At 49.9% G+C, this 17,804-nt stretch overlaps 1 protein-coding gene across 2 annotated transcripts in view; it reads right to left on the bottom strand.

The window, feature by feature from the left end:
* The window catches only part of GRK3 (G protein-coupled receptor kinase 3), an 87,073-nt gene that overhangs the window by 18,436 nt on the left and 50,833 nt on the right, over window positions 1-17,804 (bottom strand). For both annotated transcript variants that reach the window (XM_079762604.1, XM_079762605.1), the window contains 6 exons: window positions 14,971-15,022; window positions 12,190-12,281; window positions 10,261-10,360; window positions 2,939-3,017; window positions 2,008-2,138; window positions 175-269 (listed from right to left, as the gene is read on the bottom strand). In XM_079762604.1, coding sequence (XP_079618730.1) covers window positions 175-269; window positions 2,008-2,138; window positions 2,939-3,017; window positions 10,261-10,360; window positions 12,190-12,281; window positions 14,971-15,022 — 549 coding nt within the window. The remainder of the gene's footprint in view (window positions 1-174; window positions 270-2,007; window positions 2,139-2,938; window positions 3,018-10,260; window positions 10,361-12,189; window positions 12,282-14,970; window positions 15,023-17,804) is intronic.

Genomic DNA, 17,804 nt, shown 5'->3' with positions numbered 1-17,804 from the left:
CTTCCTCTCTGAATTCAATAAAAATATATTAAAAAGAAAATCACTGCTGGCAAGAAAAAATGGGGGGGGGCGGGGGGAAGGTGTGGACGATAACGCGTGACCAGGGCGGGGTCCGAGGGCACAAACGGGCTGCAGTGGAGAAATGATGGGGGACAGAGGCGATGCACTACTCACACACTCGCGTGCGGCTTCTTTTTGGAGAAATCACAGGCCAGACCGAGATCTGATATCCTGACGTGTCCGTACTCATCCAAGAGGATATTTGCGGGCTGAAGAGAAAGAGAAGGTGATCTTCGAGAGCGTTCCCCGGATGCCCGGAGGCTCTGAGAACATCTAAAACTACAGGCACGGGGTACCTCATTATCTTATCACAGTTCCTTCCTGAACACAAATTCTAGCTCTGGATGATCGCAGCCAAGGAGGGCATGATGCTGAGAGCGACATTTGCCATGTTAACTTCCGCTGAGAGGGGTAATGATGGGAGCGGAGGATTCTAAAGAAAATGAGGCGCAGGGCAGAGCTCGGGCAGTGCGCACAGCTCATCAGAGTTAAAGAGCTCGTTCTTCACCCGCGTTCCAGCTGGGACACTGTGCCTCTGTGAATCATAACGACTTCTGAGAAGGAGACCATGAGGCACAGAATAGAGAGGAATCTTGCAAGATGGTTGGCGCTGACCTAAGAAATCCAAGGACTCCATACAGCCACACGGGCCCCCATCAGTCATTTCTGTTGACCGGTGCCCGATCCACCAAATGACCAAATACAATTTTGACCGCAACTCTGATGAAATGTAGCCACTGGGATTAGATTTGGTCAGCATAATCACGGAAAACAAAGCTCCTCTCCCCGATATACATTGAATTACAGTCGTCTTAATCGTTTTGTGCTGGAGATCACCATTGTTTCGCTTGAAATAAAAATAATGGCCTGCTATTATAACAGCGGAGCATGAATAATCATGAGTGACGAGAATGAAGTTGGAATAGAAATTAAATAATACCACTGCCTACTAAATAGCTCAGAAAACAAAACCATGGCAGAAAGACGTTTAGAAGTCGGTTATAGATGCAAATGAAAATGCATTACAACAGTCCTTCCTAGATCTTCGGCATGTATCTTATTCTTCTGCAAAACTCACAAGAGGAAATAAAATGTCACATACCAGCCAGAGTCTAATTATTTCTAATTCAATGAAAACAATATTTTTCCTTATGCTCTTGTGAAAATTAAGAGAATAACTTATTCACTTTGAAGAAAGCTTTAAAATTGCATGCCCCCCTACTGGGGATGGAGCCCACAACCCGGGCATATGCCCTGACTGGGAATCCATCTGATGACCTCTAGGTGCACGGGATGACGCTCAACCACTGAGCCACACCGGCCGGGCACCAGTGAGATTTTTTAAAGAAAACAAGAACAGAAGCCCAAGCATAGCACGCTGGGGTTCTGTAGCTCAGGGAGGGATCTAGAACAAACAATCTATCGATCCGTGGTTTTTAACGTGAAGCTCTGGCACTGGCCTTTGGGGGAAGCTCTGCAGGCCGGCCAGCCTCACCCCCCCTGAACTCTGACCCGGCCAGTCTATGCCCTGGTTCACCAGGGTGCGTCCTCCTGTGAGACACAAGTCCTTTGCTGGCTATCTCTGCACATCTCCAGTTCTGACACAGAGCCGGGGCCAAGGCAGTGGCTTAGTGAGCGTCAGCTGAATTACAATTAACGGTAAAAATGAGCAGCAACACCAGAAAGCGCCTACCCCTGCTTTTCCCGAATTAACCCGTTAAAATTCTGGAATGAGCGCCCGAGCTGCGCCAGGCACTGTAGCAGGCACCGAGGTGACTGGCCACTAGGACAGACATGAGCTCCGAGGACAGAGTTTGGAGTCCGGGAGAGGCCCACATCACACGGGTGTCGGGGCTGAGTGAGGAAAACGTCGGGAATGTCCCAGCGCCGGGACCACACATCTCCCCGCGCAGACCCGGCGACCGGCGAGCCGGCCGCACAGCTCACCTTCAGGTCCCTGTACACGACGAAGCGATGGTGCATGTGCTCCAGCCCCAGGATGATCTCCGTGGCGTAGAAGCGCATCTCCTTCTCGGAGAACACCCCGTGCTGGGACAGGTGATAGTGCAGATCGCCCCCTGGAGGCGGAGGCACAGGGTTTATTTTCAAAGTCGCTGTCCTCCTACAGTCAGCATGCCTCCCTTTGATTTCTGACAGTCACGTGCATAGAATCGTACAGAACGCAGGCCGCTGCGCCTGGGTCCTTTTGTTCGTTACTATGTCTGTGGGAAATTCCTTCATGTCGTTGGGCAGATCCGGTCTTAAACCAAACACTCAAAACATAGTAAAACATCCCGGGAACTTCAAAAAAGGCACTGTACTTGTTGAATTGCATGCCTTTTTATTTCAGCTCATTACCAAAAAGACTTTCAGCCCATCCTGTGTCGCTTTCTAGCATTAGAAACCATTTTTCTACCTAAACCTTGTTTGCCATCCCAAGGGTCAGTCATTCATTCACAGTTTGAAAGGTCAAGGTACAGTTGATCTGGGCTAAAGGTACAGAAAATCGGGCGAACATCCTTCAAAGTTGGATTTTAAATACATTTAACCTATATTCTTAGGAGTCATTTCACTCCTAACAGTCGAGGGCCAGAAAACAAGCTAATTAAAGGCCCAGGCCAGCTGCATTCCAGAAAATCACGTTTCGCTGGAAGTATTTTATGAAAATCTCTTCTAAGGAAATGCAACTTCCAGGAAAAGACGGGGAGGGGCAGAGGGAAACCCAGGTCGACATTTTAAATGGATTTTAATTCGGTTGAAGAGTGAACGGCTGCCTCCATCTTCAGGGGCAAACTACAGATCGGAAAGACCCAACCTGCCCGTCGGCCGGGTCCCGGCCGCGTCCTTCAGTGAGTCCGACCTCGCAGGCCTCGCTTACCGTTCATCAGGTCCAAGATGAAGCAGAGTTTATCGGGAGTATGGAAGGCGTAGGTCATACAGACAATGAAAGGACAATCCTAGAAGGAAGGGAAAAAACATGAAAATGTGTAAGGAAAGCAAAAGCTTCCCTGAAAAACACAGGCGCTACCAAACATCGGCTGCCGATTTCGTTTTTTAATCCTCACCCGAGGAGTGAGGACCATTTTTCCACTGGTTTTTAGAGAGAGTGGTAGGGAGCGGGGAGAGGAGAGAAAGAGAGAAACATCGATGGTGGCAGAGATACATGGATCGGTTGCTTCCCACATGCGCCCCGACATAGGGCAGGGATCGGACCTGCAACCGAGTACGTGCCCTTGACCAGGAATCGAACCTGCGACCTCTGGTGTACAGGCCGACGCTCTAACCACTGAGCTACGCCAGCCAGGGCCAGCTCCAGGTCTTGGCAGCCACGCACGGCCCTGTGCACTGGGCACAGGCACCTGCGGGGTAACTGAACTGGAAGAGTCACAGGAAAGCGGGTCCGGCTGCGTGAGAAAATGCACGGAGACACGGCATCACTGACGGAGCAGGTGAACGCAAAGGTCCTCTCTCACTCAGATGCAGTCGGGACTCTTCCCTCTACAGCTTCCTCACAAGACTCAGACCCCACAGAACAACACGGCTGCCTTGCTAGACTTCTTGTTGGTCTACGTTTTGGCTCCGGTAGGTCAACTATCCATTTCCATCTCTGATTCTGAAGTTGGAACAAGCATAACACGGGTGGGGGGGGGGGGGTGTAAAAATGTTATCTGTATTGTTGCCTTGAAACACTGAGAATAAAAGGGAAATTAGATGAACTTTGGAAAGTGAAAAAAAATACAGCAGGGCCAGGGACTGAACAACTAACTCAGTGGTAACGGTGTCAATCTTCCCCGAAGTGGATCTAAAAATCCCAGGCAGCCCTGACCTGTTTGGCTCAGTGGATAGAGCGTCAGACTGCGGACTGAGGGGTCCCAGGTTCGATTTCCGGTCAAGGGCATGTACCTTGGTTGCGGACTCATCCCCGGTGGGGCGTGTGCAGGAGGCAGCTGATCAATGTTTCTCTCTCATCAATGTTTCTAGCTCTCTACCCTCTCCCTTCCTCTCTGTGAAAAATAAATAAAATATATTTTTTAAAAAAAATAAAAATAAAATAAAAATCCCAGGCAATCTTCATTAAAATGGAAATGGACAAGCTGGTTTTAAAACGTATAGGGTAACACAGACAGACAAGAAAAGTTGGTGTAACTCTTGAAGAAAAACAAAGCTGGAAAACGCATAGTGCCGGAGATCAAGCCTCATTATAAAGCAACAGTAATTCAGTGTGGTATCAGCCCCAGGACAGACAAGAGAGAGCAGTGGGACAGAGCAGAGAATCCGCCCACAGGCCCACGCACAAATGGCCAACTTATTAGTGACAAAGTGACACCACAGAGGAGAGGGAGGGATGGCCTGTTCAATCAACGGTGCTGCGGCCACTGGGTTCCACACGCCGAAGACTCGTGAAATGTGACCCATCGCCCCGACTTCACACCACACTGAGGCAGATACAGAGCTGACGGCAAGACGACAACGCTTCCGGAAGAAAAGGAAGAGAGCCGCCTCGTGGACGTGGTAAAGATTTCTTCAGCAGGACCCAGGAAGCACCAACAATGAGACCCTGACAAACTGGCCCGAAATCGAATCAATAACTTCTGTGCTTCTGAAGACAGGAGTAAGAGAGCAAACGGGGGAGTCGCAGAATGGGAGAAAATACCTGGAACCCACCCACGCAATAAGGACTCTTACTTAGAATACGTAAAGAACTGCTGTGTGGCCCTAACCGGTTTGGCTCAGTGGATAGAGCATCGGCCTGCAGACTGAAAGGTCCCGGGTTCGATTCCGCCCAAGGGCATGTACCTCGGTTGTGGGCACATCCCCAGTAGGAGGTGTGCAGGAGGCAGCGGATCGATGTTTCTCTCTCATCGATGTTTCTAACTCTCGATCCCTCTCCCTTCCTCTCTGTAAAAAGTCAATATAATATACTAAAAAAAAAAAAAAAAAAAGAAAAAAAAGAACTCCTGCATGTTAACAGAGAAAGGAGAGAAAGCCATCCGCTCAATAGAAAGAGGGCAACTACTACTGATAATGACAGTATTCAATGGGCACTTCACAGCAGCGGCTATCAAATGGCCCACAGGCCTATGAACAGATGCTGAACCTCAGTTGTCCCCAAGGAAACGCAAATTAAAAACCACACATGCCGTCACTGGACCTCACAAGAACCGGCTAGAATCGGCAATACCAAGTGCTGGGAAGGCACGGAGTAAGTGGCTGCCAGGAGTGTGCCACGGAACCAGCACTTTCCCAAGCTGTTGGGTGGCATCTGCTAAGGCCGAGCTCCATCCGAAACCCTGTGACCGGCGTTTCCACCCTGGGCTGTACCCCTCCGGGGATCTGTACTTACTGCACCCAGAGGACTGCACGAGAATGCTCCTCACAACACTGCTCAAAACAGCCCGAACCAGCACACAACCCAAACGTCTACCACCCGAGAACGGGGCCCTAAACTGTGGCCTCTCAACGCAATGGAACACCAGAGAACAAGGGTCAGCAAGCTTTTCCTACCAAGGGCTAGACAGCAAATATTTCAGACTTTGCAGGCAGTCTGCTGATTTTCTCTACAACCCGTTACAAACGTCCGCACCATTCTGAGTTCATGGGCTGCGCAAAAGGAGGTCACACGCCCGATCGGGTCCAGAGGCTATACATAGCGTGCCAGCGCCTGTGTTTAGCTGCGGAAGGCACCGTGGCCACGTGCAGGGACACAGACGAATGTCACACGCAACACTGAGCGAGAGGAGCCGGACACAAAAGGGAGCGTTTATATAAAGTTCAAACGCGGGCAAAGCTAAATTACGGTGTTAGAGTCTGGGTGGCAGTTAGTTGGGCGTGGGGCGAGCGGCTGAGAGGGGCACGCGAAGGCCTCTGGGGCACTGCTAACTCTGTATCCCGTGATCTGGGGGCTGGACACACACGTGGGCTCCCTTGGGAGACTTCCTCAGCGCCATGCTAGATCTATAGCAGGGTCTATTTACACTCAGTGGCCAGATTATGATGATCTCTGAACGCATAATAATCTGGCCACTCAGTGTATATCCTATATGATAAAAGGCTAATATGCAAATTGTCCCCTCGACCAGGAGTTCAAACAGCAGGCAGGCCGGCCAACCGCCCATGTCCCCTCCCCCTGGCCAGGCTAGCTGGACCCCACCCATGCACGAATTCATGCACCGGGCCTCTAATATATATATATATATATATATACCGAGTGGCCAGATTACTATGCGTTCAGAGATCATAATAATCTGGCCATTCAGTGTAGATTCCTTATATACAGTGAATGCTTGCTCCTCCACTGATTCAAATAAAAAACGGCATAGACTATCTATATCCACTTTTGTTTAACAGAAGAAAAAAAAAAAGAATTACTAAATTCAAGTTTTAACAGAATAATCTGTAAACAGAATTCACATTGTTCCAACCTCTGCATCAAGGGCATCCAGTTAAATTTGAGTTCACACATTCCTAAAAACTCATGAACTTAGACCCAATCTCCACAAACCTTCTAGGGGAAATTACTTCAGATTGAATTACAAAATTCATTCGGTGGTTACCTAGTTTCCCTTGGAGTTCTGTTGAGATGGTGTTAGTGTTTCCTGATGCCAAGATCTGTTTTGCTTTAAATAGGTAAAAATAAAGGTGCTCTCACTTTTCTGTTAAAAGCCATGTGACCTTCGGGGAATTGGGGGTGGGGAGGGGGGCACTACCCCTCAGAACCCACCCACGTTTCTCTAGACCTTCCCAATAGCCTGCTGCTCCTCCCTCAATGGGGTTCCCCACACACTCTGGTTCCTGATCTGATGAGCAGTTCATCTGTAGAGCAGAGAAGTGGGCGGCCCCAGAACCTAGTAGAGTCGGGATCTTTCCCAGCTTGAGACCGCTAGGGGACAAGCAGGCCTGGCCCAGGGGTATTTGTGGACCCGATGGCACCTGATCCGTCTAATGACAGCGCCGAGAAGATGTCCAAAGGTTAAAGGACCCTTAAGATACTGTGTCATTAAGGTGGAGCGCGAATTGTAGATTTAGAATCATAAACTATCTGAGCAGAAAGGGCTCTTTTCAAGAAAAAAAAAATCACCTGGTTCGACTTCTTTATTTTAAAGACAAGGAAACTAAAGCCCCCCTCCCTTCCCCAAAAGGGAAATGACTTGAGTAAGGTCACAAGGAAACTTGGTAGCTGGCCAACATTCAAACCCCAAGCCTCGGGACCCGCTCCGAGTTCTGCGCTGGGCTACAGTCAGCTTTCCACAGCAACGTTATGTTGTGAGGATGACTTGGTTCCCTCTACGGAGCCCACTGACTGGGAGGCCTCGCCTCTCAGGTGCCGAGCGGATCCGTACAGAGTCACACGTCGACTCTGAGATCCAGAACCGAAAGCTGGCCGGCGCGGACAAACAGGCAGCGATTTAACGAGTGATGGGGACACAGCTACTGTTAGAGGTTCTGCCTTGATTACAAATAAGGGCCGATAAGAACGAGTGAATTTTTAGAAGGAGACCCTTAAATAAAGCTCCTCAGCAAAGAACTGCCTGGTTTCCCACGGGCAGTGAGCAAAACGGCTTGCACTTTGCAGCAACTCCATATAGGACTGGGATAAAAGAGGCTGGGAGTGTGTTTTCCAGAAAGTTCTCCGCACTGCAGCCAGAGGGATCCTCGCAGACCGCAAGGCTTATCATGTTATCTTCCCACTTAACACGCGCTGCTTCCAACTGCTGGGAGATGTTTCAAAACCCTCAGTATTGGCCCAGAAAGCTCTTTATGGTCTGGCCCGGTCTGGCCAATGTCTGTTTCTGCAACTTCACTTTGTGCTCCTCACCCCACCACCTCTGACCCCAGCTCCACGGCTTTCCCTGAGGTCCCCAGGCCCTCTGTGCTCAGGACCAGACATGCCTTGACATCCCCTCTGATGTCACCGGAGTACTGGTTGGCAACATCTCCACCCTGGTAAGTGCCTTCTGAGCCCTGCATGCCCGCCTTTCACAGCTCTCGCCACCTGTTCCAATCACCTATGCACGTCCAAGATGACCTGAACACTACCACCTTCTCTCATCCTATATGCAGCTCTGCAAGAGCAAGGACCAAAGTCAAGTCCTAGGACCGCCCCCCATCTCAGAGCAGAGTGCGTGGCTCAATCGAGGCCCTACATTGTGCTTCAAGGACGGAAGGAATAACATCAGCTGAACGCTAAGGGACTATGTAACGAAGGTGCTGACTGCTCTTCCCAGCTGTGGGCGTCCTTATCCTGCATCTCGAACATGCCTTCCCTTGTTACTAGGCAGGAATTACACAAAAAAAAACTGGCAACGGTACTTCCTGTGGTCTCTTTGGGGGATGAGGGGTGGAATACTCCCTTTGAGATGGAAAGAAAAAAAAAAAAAAAGATGAGTGAGCGCAGTTCAGTCTCATACAAGCACCTAGAGCATCATCATGTTGATGAAGGCGATTGAGAGTTCACCCTAAGGAGGCTATTTAAACTGAAGATCACTGCAAACCTATGAACAGTGGCCTCTGATTAGCAAAAGCAATGAAGCAATGCCAGACAATTTTACTACAAGTCTTTTGGTTAAATTTTATATTTATATGTTAAAAAAAAATCTAGACAGTTTGCTATTGGAATACAAAATATAAACAATTATTTTAAATTAGTTCAAAGCGGCAGCCCAATAAAAGCCCAATTTTTTATTTACTGCCTTAGGGGGGGAGACTGGCGAGGAACTACACAACTAATTAACCACATTCCCCCTCAGCTGAATAAAATAAATATGAAATCGCTACAGGAAAACTGTACGAGAGAACGCGTTAAAAATTAATGCTTTAATAAGCCCTGAAACTCTGCAGTGAGCGCACGTCCACGTGTGGAATTTAAGACAAAGACTTTTCCAGGAGAAACGAGGAGCCGGAGCCACGCCTACGGATCCCGCTGCAGGGAGCTTGCGTCTATAGACGCATACAGTGTACAAATGGTTAATTTTATGTTTTTATTGATTTTAGAGAGAGAGGAAAGGAGAGGGAGGGAGGGAGAGAGTGAGAGAGAGAGAGCAAGGGAGGGAGAGAGGGAGAGAAAACATCGATGGGTTGCTTTCCACACGGGTCTCAAACCCGCAACCTGAGTCTGTGCCCTGACGGGGAATCTAACCGGTGACCTTTTGGTACACCAAGACAAGGCCCAGCCCACGGAGCCACCCTGGCCAGGACGTGGTTTGGTGTTTAACGTGGAAGTCACATGTGAGCTTCTTAGCGTGGGCCTGGCCATCCCATGCTCATCACATTCCTTTCCTCGAACGCTGGACGACAGACCTATGGACGCAGAGGCACGCCAGGTCGCTGGGGCGGTGAGGTTTCGGGGTGTGCCTTTACTGTAGACAGCTGCCCAAATAAACAAGAGCCACGGCTTTGATCCTGGCCAACGCCGTCACCCGAAAAATAAATCCGCACGGGACACTGTTGTGCAAGTGGGGACGCGGGTCAAGGTTTGTGTGTACACGGGCCGGGCCTTGACATTCAAATAAAACGCCCACCAGGTGGACACGGAGTCCTGGGGATGGGAATGACCAAAGGCCACAGCAGGTACAACGTAACACAGGGCAGGTGCTGAGAAGACAAAGTCACCTTCCGACAACCCCACGGGGACAGTTCAGCGTTGGAGAACCCCCGTCGCTTGCTCTGTTTGTCTGTGAAGGACAGGAGCGACGAGCTCTCACTTTCTCTCTCTGGGTTAGTCCTTCTCGGGCGTGCAGTGGATTCCTAACTACACTCAAGGGATTTTGTTGTTGCTGGTATGATTACTTCCTGCCTTCTCTCCAACCACATTCCGCAGTGAAGTTCATCGTAGATGCGCACTCTGGGGAGAAGTCGTGGGCATTCATGGTGAAGGTTGCTAGGACTTGGCTCATGTCTGAATGGTGCACTGTATTAACTCGGTGCTACCGTTCCCTGCCATCGATTCCAACACACCCAAGAACGGGCTGGCCCCGTAATTCAACCAGACATGCCTGCATTTTAAATACATCGTCCTGACATAAGACAGACAAACGCGTGCACACACAGAGAGCAATGCTCAAAACTGAGGATCGCGCTGGCCGGTGCGGGTCTGTTGGTTAAATGTGGTCCCAAGCACCAAAAGGTTGCCGGTTCGACAACCAGTCAGGGAACAAACAAACAAAAAAAAAAGGAGGAAAGAACAAAAATGTGAATACTTACCCCTGTACTCACAAGCGACAACATAATCCTTTCATTTAAGGCTAATGTTTCTCCTTGCTTCATCTTGATCCTCTTCTTATCCAAGCATTTCATTGCATACCTAGAAACAGAAATACTGCTGAAAAATCAATACCAAAGACACACCCAGACTGATTTCAACAAGACACACCACACCGTGACAGATCTGGGCAGTGTTTAAAAACAGCAAACTGGCCCCCAAGTGCCATGCAAAATAAAGTTTTATTACACGTATTAAGAAAAATAAATAAACTCCCCTCTGCAGGAGTACACCCCCTCCCCCCACTCCTCAGGTGGGGGCTGTGTGTACAGATGTCCTTCCGAAGAGCCTGGCAGGGAGGAAGGGGAGGGTGACTTCACTGTGAAGTCTGACAAACACGACCTCAGTCAAGGGATCAAGCCCAGCGTCAACAGTGACGGTCACTTTAACGACAGGTAGCCTTGCTGTGATATGATGGGATGAGAAGGGCATTTCACCTCTGGGACTTCCTTCCTGAAGCCCACAACCCCCACCCAACTGCGGGAAGAGCATCAGACAAACCTAAATGGAAAGACCTCCTGCTCTGTGCCAGTTTTTGAGCGTCAGGTGAAATAGCAAATGTGTCTGAAGAGACAAATTGACAGCATGTACTTCTATAGCATCATGCGACTGCTTAGAGATATTCTCAACACCTCAACGAGCTGCGGTGAAGGAAAGCTACTAAGTTTCCTGAAATGTAATAAGCGAGGAGTAAAGTGTATCATTTAGGATCAAAGTCCACCGGGTGAGTGCTGAACGGGAAAGCAAGTTTTCATAACGGGACTCTGTTCTGACAATGTGCTATCTCATTTAATTCTGCAACAAGGCAGGCGCTCTTTTGTATCCCTGCTTTACAAACTACGACGTGGAGGCTCAGAGAGGCACAGGCTCGGTCCGAGCCAGAAAGGAAGGGCGGAAGGGAATAGGACCTAGCCGTGGGGCACCAGCGACCCACACCGGGATCCCTCCGCGATCCCGGCTCCGCACGCCGCCAGACGTCAGACACCTGGGTGCCCGGCACTGGGTTGGCCCTGCGCAGGGTCCCACAGCGGGAAGAAGGGCAATGGGCACAAGTCAGTGAAGTTAAGTTTCAGCTGCCACATAATACGAAGCGTGCCAACTGGAGGACCAGGACAGACTCGGGCAGAGGCTGAGCGGCAACCCCGTAGGTGATGCGGGGGCACGGGAGGGGGGGGTGGCGGGCACTGAGCTAGGTGACCTCAACTCCTCCGTCTCACACTGACTAATGACTTCGGGCAGCACCCTCACAGACGGTCCCGCCTCGCCCAGTGCTCTCCCAGGCCTGTCCCTTAACCAGACGTGGCGGTCTGGGTCCATCACATCAGACTTGCCATTCTCTTGCCTTCAGAAACACGTTCACTTAAACTGCTTCCATATTAACATGTACATAGGTTGATACTCAACCACTGAGCCATGCCGGTCGAGCTTAATTCTCTTTTCATATTACTATGTGTTTATTATAAGCCAATCCTCTACCTTCCCCACACTGCACAACTCCCCCGTTCACTGCCTAGAAGACCTTATGTCCCACACGCCCCTGCCTCACATCCACCTCCCACGAGACGAGTGACTGAGATGAGCGATGGGGCCCAGGACCTTCACCCTCGCAGCAGGGCGTCCACCCTCCTCATCAGCACCCAGCTCCCCATCTAGGGGACCCACGCCGCCTGGAAGCTCCGACGCCCCGAGCTGCGTGCGCTAAGTCGTGGGTGGGCCTTTGTTCGGAAGAGAATGTCTATTTCTTTCCGAGGCAATCAAGTTCGGGAGCGAGATCACGGGCTTCCAAAAACCCGTGCAGGGATTTTCTTTGGGTGCGAGCACAAAATCCTCTTAATGGTCCCAGGCAAATGAAGAAACGCCAAAAAACTTACATTTTTCCAGTGTCTGCTTTCCGGCAACCATAGACTTCTCCGAAGCCTCCTCGTCCGATGATCCTATGTACGCTGAAATCATTCATGGTCAACTGTGAATTCAAAACACGAAATGGAAACGTAACGACCGCATAAAAGTGACGTGGTCAAGGTTTTCCCGTGCGAGACACACACACGTTATTAACGTGGCCGCTCTGAGGTGGGGATCTGCCGTTCCCACGACCGACTCCTTGAACAGAGGGGAGCAGCAGGAGGAGGCCGGGCTTTCCAGAACCCCTGCCTGCTCCACCCCCAGAAGGAACAGCACAGAGGCCGACGGGCAGGTGACGGAGTGGGAGCCTGGTGAGGCCGCTGTGCCCACCTCACCCACCTTAGGCTACAGGACACACGCCTGGAAGACAAGTGTCTGGGAACTTTCTAGTCAAAATGCAAAGCAGCCGTAACCGGTTTGGCCCAGTGGATAGAGCGTCGGCCTGCAGACTGAAAGGTCCCAGGTTCGATTCCGGTCAAGGGCATGTACTTTGGTTGCGGGCACATCCCCAGTAGGAGGTGTGCAGGAGGCAGCTGATCAATGTTTCTCTCTCATCGATATTTCTAACTCTCTATCCCTCTCCCTTCCTCTCTGTAAAAAAAAAATCAATAAAATATATATTTTTAAAAACAAACAAAAAACAAAAACAAAATGCAAAGCAACGTGGGCTACTCTGAAGCCTAAAGTTTGGCAACGGCGCAGCCATCCCAGGCTCCGCCGCGGCGGAAGAATAAGCCCGTGTCCAGGGCATCCGCGTTTCCCTGGGAGTGAGCCATATGATCGGAAAACCCGGCGGACGCCGGCCATGTGAATTTTTTATCGATCACATCCGTGAAGAGAGAGGGCACTCGTGCTGGGCATGTGAGCCTGAAGCAAGACCAAGTGTGAGCAAAGTAAATAAAGAGGCTTTATTCATGAGCGCTTTTCCTTCGGTTCGGGATATGTCAGCAAGGCCCTGCTTCAGACGGAGCTTTAACGGCATCTGACGGAGCCCAGGCAGACAGACCATCCTACGGTCATGGGAAGAGGCCCTCAGATAACAGCGAAGGCCTACTGGGCAGACCGAGGGTCAGATTCTTAAGAGTTCCTCTACCCACCCCCTAAAACATCGTGTCTGCAGCCAGTTAGGGGCAGCTGGCCACAGGCTTCCTGTCTCGTTATATCTGATGCTGAGAGGACATGGGACAAGGGGCATGAGCCTGCGGACACCAGGCCGGTGGAAGGAGCATGAGCGTAAGGACAATCCACAGCAGATTTAAGGGCTTTTTTATTCATTTATTTATTTTTGGCTAATCCTCACCCAAGGTCGTTTTCCCATTGATTTTTAGACAGAGTGGAAGGAGGGGGAGAGACACATCGATCGGTTGCCTCCCGCACACGCCTGGACCAGGGCCGGGGATCGAGCCTGCAACTGAGGTACGTGCCCTTGACCGGAATCGAACCTGGGACCCTTCAGTCCTAGGGCCGACGCTCTGTCTACTGAGCCAAACTGGCTAGGAGAGGGATTTTTTAATGTGTGTTATTGCCTTATGCTTCTAAATCCTGCCAGGAAATGTGATGGAAAGGAGAGGTTAAATAAATCAATAAATAAACCAAAAAAATAACAACAAAACTTCTTCCAATAGGACCATTCAAGTAAAACACTACCCCCAAAAAAATCTAGTTGAGCCCTAGCCGGTTTGGCTCAGTGGATAGAGAGCGGGCCTGCGGACTGAAGGGTCCCAGGTTCGATTCCGGTCAAGGGCACATGCCCGGGTTGCAGGCTTGATCCCCGGTAGAGGGCATGCAGGACACAGCCATTTAATGATGTTCTCTCATCATTGATGTTTCTATCTCTCTCTCTCTCCCCCTTCCTTTCTGAAATCAATAAAAATATATATATTTTTTTAAAAAGCTAGTTGATAATCCGCGCCCCCCCCCCCTCCCCCGTCTCAACTGCCAGCCTCAGAAGGGAAAGGAGGCGTTAAGAGGCCGGACAAGAAGGCGTGTTCTCCCAGGGCAGCAGCCGGAGGAGGGAATGCCGGGGGAATGAATACAGGTCAGAAAGCAGCCAGTGTTTGAGGACTGCTCTTAGCATTCTCAAAACTAAAAAAATTTGTAAAAAGGTAAAACTTTGGCCTAAAAACGATGGGATCATTTTTATTACATGATTGATGATTGCACCTAATTAATGAAGAGAAGAAAAGCAACTTTCCTGGGATGGCAAAAGACAAGGGCATCCGGGAACCACGTTACCTAGACTTCTATGTTCACTCCTGTTTCTGTGAAAGAGCCCATTACTGCGTAACACGTACTTTCTTAAAGAAATAAACACATAGTAACATGAAAAGAGAGAATCAGGCTCGACCGGCGGGGCTCCGTGGTTGAGCATCAACCTATGAACCAGGAGGTCACGGTTCTTTTCCCGGTCAGGGCACATGCCTGGGGTGGGGACTCGATCCCCGGTGTGGGGCGTGCAGGAGGCAGCCAATCAGTGAGCCTCTCTCATCACTGACGTTTCTATCTCTTTCTCCCTCTCCCGTCCTCTCTGAAAGCAATAAAGATATATTTTTTAAAAAGAGAGAGAATGAAAATTCAACTTGTTTGCAGCTGGGACGGGAGGGCGGCTCTGTCGTACGCGGAGCTGTGAGGACATCTGCTCGGGCGGGGTGTCACCCTTGGGAGCAGGCTCCAGAAGCAAGTATTTTCTCACGAAGGGAAGCCAGAGGGAGTTTTTAATTTTAAAAAGGAGATAAAAAGACGATACTCACATGGATATTTAATTCTACATTTTTCCACTGACAAAATCGAGTGAACTTGTCACTGAAAGAGAAGACAGAGAAGGACCGTTAAGTTAAACATCCAACTAACCGCGTTGAGAGAGCAACGTTAGGAGATGAACGAGAGTCGCACGACTTGTTTTACTTCTCCAATAGAGTTCGTTTTCTTTAACGTCTTTTCGCAGTGCATCCACCTTTGGGCCTACTCTCGTGGCTCACATGAAAGGCATCATGGTTTCCTTTAACCGTCATTATGCTACAGCAGTGGTTCTCAACCTTCCTAATGCCGCGACCCTTTAATACAGCTCCTCATGTTGTGGTGACCCCCAACCATAACATTATTTTCGTTGCTACTTCATAACTGTAATTTTGCTACTGTTATGAATCGTAATGTAAATATCTGTGTTTTCCGATGGTCTTAGGCGACCCTGCTAGCGGTTCTCAACCTGTAGAGCCTAAGACCATGGGAAAACACAGAAAATAATTTTATGGTTGGGGGTCACCACAACATGAGGAACTGTATTAAAGGGTCGCGGCATTAGGTTGAGAACCTCTGCTCTAAAGGCTGGTTGACTCAACCCAGCAACTCGCTGGGCAGGGACTAGGCTGATACCCACTTTACAGCCGAGACCAAGGCTTGCCCAAGGTCACACAGTGAGGGAATGGGTGGGACAGGATTTGAACCCAGACCAAGTACTGTCTCTCAAGGACACAGACGGCGTAGCAGAGGCCCCCTCAGACTAGACCCGGAAGATGCCGTGGGCCATCGTGCGGGCGTGTGTTCTCACAATGCGCTCAACTGCTGGCTGAGGGCTCTTCCGCCCGCGAAGTAAGAAAAAAATATCTATTTAAGAAATACATTATATTGATTCCTTTTTTGTTACTGAGCAACATATCTAAGCAAAGAACATTCTTGCTGACTGCTGGGCTCATCTAGCCCCTGCTATGATTTCTTAGACATAAGCAGAGTACTCAGGGTTCTTTGAGTGAATGAAGGAATGAAGGAAAGGAAGAAATGGGGGAAAGGGGGGCAGAAAAGGCACAAGGGGGAGGGTTCTCATAAAGTACAAGTTATAGGTATTATCATATCAGCATTATAATAACATGCTGCATGGCATCCAAATATCCCATTTCTCTGGGGTTTCCATCTAACACGCCTTCTAAGGACCTTTTAAAAGTATTTCTGAGGCTAATAATCAAATTGGGAATCAAAAGCGCCATGTAATTACACAGCATCTTTTTACAATGAATCTAAAAGGACTTTTAATGAGCGTTTCCTTGATCCTCCTAACATCTCCATGAGGTTGGTAAAATAACACTGTATTTTGAGATTTCAAACCATTATTTAAGTATGGGGAGAGCAAAGGGCAAAACCACACTGGGTGTGCTCTGCACTTAGAAATCGATGGCTTGCTGTGAAGTTCACGTGGCAGGCTGGGCTCACTCACACTCTTTTCTCACACTGGAGTCCAGAGCTGGCATGGGGGGGTGGGGGGCGGAGCGGGGGGGGGCCGGTTAGCACATTACAGACTAGCAAAGGCCGGGGCAGGTCGACAGCCAGGGAGAGCGAGGGTGGCTTTCACTCCGGCCCCGGACTCGGGCTGGAGATGCTGAGCAGCTGAAGCTCACTGAACACGGCTCACAGGCCTCATCCCCGAAGCCAGCCCCGCCTGGGACTTGACCCTGTGTCCCTGCTGGGCCTCGGGAGAGGGCGGGAAGAAGAGGAGAAGGCGGGAAGATGAGCCCCCGCCCTGCTGAAGACTCCCCTTTATCATCGCACTGCAGAGAAACGGCCTGGACCTGGGCCCTCGGAGTGGCCGGGCCTGAGGACCAGTGAGGCGCGTGGGCTCTATGTGTGGGATGTCCGTGTTTTCCAAAACCAACTTGAAATGCTTGGTCTGAGATGGATTTTTTTTATACTTATTTGAGAATGTATTAACATAAAAAAGCACCCAAAAAGGTATAGCAATAAACTAACTGACTTTAAAAATAATTCATTTATACAAAGTAGTAAATGGTTCAGGAAATCCAGAATTTCTAAATGCTTGCCTAAAATGCAGTCAGAGTGACTGATTCAGTAGGATTTTGTAAACCACATGCGGGTTGAGCCTCTTCCCCAATGGAAATGATCACCCCCATCTCTCCCCTGCACCCCAAGGATCCCAGAGCAGCTGGGCTGACCCCGAGGTGGGAAAGGTCAGACCTGAGAACACACAGCCCTGAGCCAGGGAGTCAGCCCTGAGCCAGCAACCCATCCCCTCCGTTTGCTGCTGCTGCTGCTTTTTGGCCAAGTTCCTGCTCCCGCTCCGAACAGTGTAATCATTTGTATGCATATTCATTTCCCAAAGCCTTGACTCCGCTCCAGGATAAAATTATCCCTTGAACTCCAGCGGAACCACAACACAAGCTTGTTTCTTTTCTAAATCCCTGGAACATGTGGAGAGCGACGCTGCCGTGAAGCAGCGTTTGTTCTTAAAGGGCAATCACGGCCCAGCTGCAGGCGGCCCAGCAGCGGGCACATCATCACGGCGATTGTCTGGCTCGCAGCCGGGTGGGCGGAGACAGGCGCAGCCAGCGCGCGTGGGGATGCGGGTTAGAAAGCCCGACTCCAGCGGTGCGTGACCACAGACAAACATACTCCCCACACGGAAGGACTGGCTGCCCGGAGCTGAGCGCTTTAGAGACGCCACTGAAACATGTCAGAACTGTGTATGGCAGACAGACATGCGCTTCTACAGCTCAAGGAACCCAAAGGGACATACCTAGTAGGTATGGTAATAATACATACGATCACAGACATAACGTGCCGATACCCGTCAAATTCT

This window comes from Cnephaeus nilssonii (genome assembly GCF_951640355.1).
Source record: "Cnephaeus nilssonii genome assembly, chromosome: 22".
NCBI lineage: Eukaryota > Metazoa > Chordata > Mammalia > Chiroptera > Vespertilionidae > Cnephaeus > Cnephaeus nilssonii.
This window is presented reverse-complemented; position numbering and strand designations above follow the sequence as displayed.